Source organism: Aplysia californica, unplaced genomic scaffold (genome assembly GCF_000002075.1).
Source record: "Aplysia californica isolate F4 #8 unplaced genomic scaffold, AplCal3.0 scaffold00062, whole genome shotgun sequence".
Taxonomy (NCBI): domain Eukaryota; kingdom Metazoa; phylum Mollusca; class Gastropoda; order Aplysiida; family Aplysiidae; genus Aplysia; species Aplysia californica.
In genome coordinates, this window is record NW_004797332.1 from 405485 (window position 1) to 406778 (window position 1294).

Sequence of the window (1294 nt, forward strand, 5' to 3'; positions counted from 1 at the left end):
CCCCCCAATACACACAAATACATACACATTTATGCCTCAATGGCGTTAACACACAACCCCAAAGGTGAATATTCTTCAGCTGAACGGGGAGGAAAAAAAATTATTCTGCAGTAGCTGAGCTTACACATAGAAAAACCCCGCCCAACATGATAATATGAGAGCACACTGCAACGAACATGATACGTGTTTACTAATAGCTGTGAATGTATTATTTTGTAAAGAACAAGCTCTTGTACGTGGTGTACATTTGGAGGCAGATAATCAATTTTAACCCCCCCCCCCTCCCTCAACTGGCTTTTTAAATGCACGTATATCGAACGGGATAACTTTTAGTTTTAGACAAAATTATACAGCACTTGCAACATAAAAGGGCCAAATAAGTGCCAAAGGGTTGAGGTATTAATAGTAATAGAAAGCAGCACATATAAAAAAGAAAACAGGAGAAATTAGGAAGATCTACATCAGACCACCTGCCAACCACCTATAAATCGATAAAAAAAAAAACGCTCAACATACGGGAAATGGAGAGCTGAGAAGTTACCAGATTGCACATAATATGTTCTCTTACCTTGAGCTTCTGGTATCCTTTCCTTTTATTCATGGCGAAGCTGTTCCACTGTAATATACTCCAAGGAAGAAGGGAGAAAAAAACCCCACGTCCTAACAGCAGGTCACTTAGAAATCACACAACATGTCTAGCAGACATGCTCTTCGCTCAACTTTGTCACAACTAGGTCTCACAAGCTTGATAAAGGCCACGCACAAGATAATGCTGCAGTAGCCAAATCAATTAAGTGGCCAGGCCAGTAGTCCATTTCAGGTGGCCAGGTCGGTAATTGTTTTAAATTAATTATGTGGCCACGTCACTATGTAGACATCTAAGTGGCCAGGTCACTAAATGAATTTTTTAAAAACCTCAACAAAAACCAAAACAAATCAAAGCCAGAATTACGACCGCACAATCCACACATTCAGAACACTAAATTGGGATCTTCATGCTCCGTGACTTTAATGTACCCGTGTCTTTACATTATTCTCACCAATCCACTTCGTTTCGCACGATGAAATGCATAATACATAAATCAATTCGCCGGTATTGATTAGAACTATCACACTTTTTTTTATCCCGAATAGATAAGAGTAGGAGAATACATCGAATCGAATAGATTACATTATTTTTTTATAAAGAGAAAAAAAAAACCTTCCTGATTACTTCTTCTAAAACTGCTTCTCACGTTTTAAGTATCAGCGTGACTCGATGAGAACACAGCGGCAGCGAATCATTACCAGGACA

General features: G+C 38.9%; 1 protein-coding gene across 2 annotated transcripts in view; it reads right to left on the reverse strand.

Moving 5' to 3' along the window:
• Positions 1-1283, reverse strand: part of LOC101858252 (copper-transporting ATPase 1) — a 48137-nt gene extending 46854 nt beyond the window's left edge. For both annotated transcript variants that reach the window (XM_035968484.1, XM_005093345.3), the window contains exon 1: positions 569-1283. In XM_035968484.1, coding sequence (XP_035824377.1) covers positions 569-601 — 33 coding nt within the window. In that variant the 5' untranslated portion in view covers positions 602-1283. The remainder of the gene's footprint in view (positions 1-568) is intronic.
• Between the last annotated feature and the right edge of the window lie 11 nt (positions 1284-1294).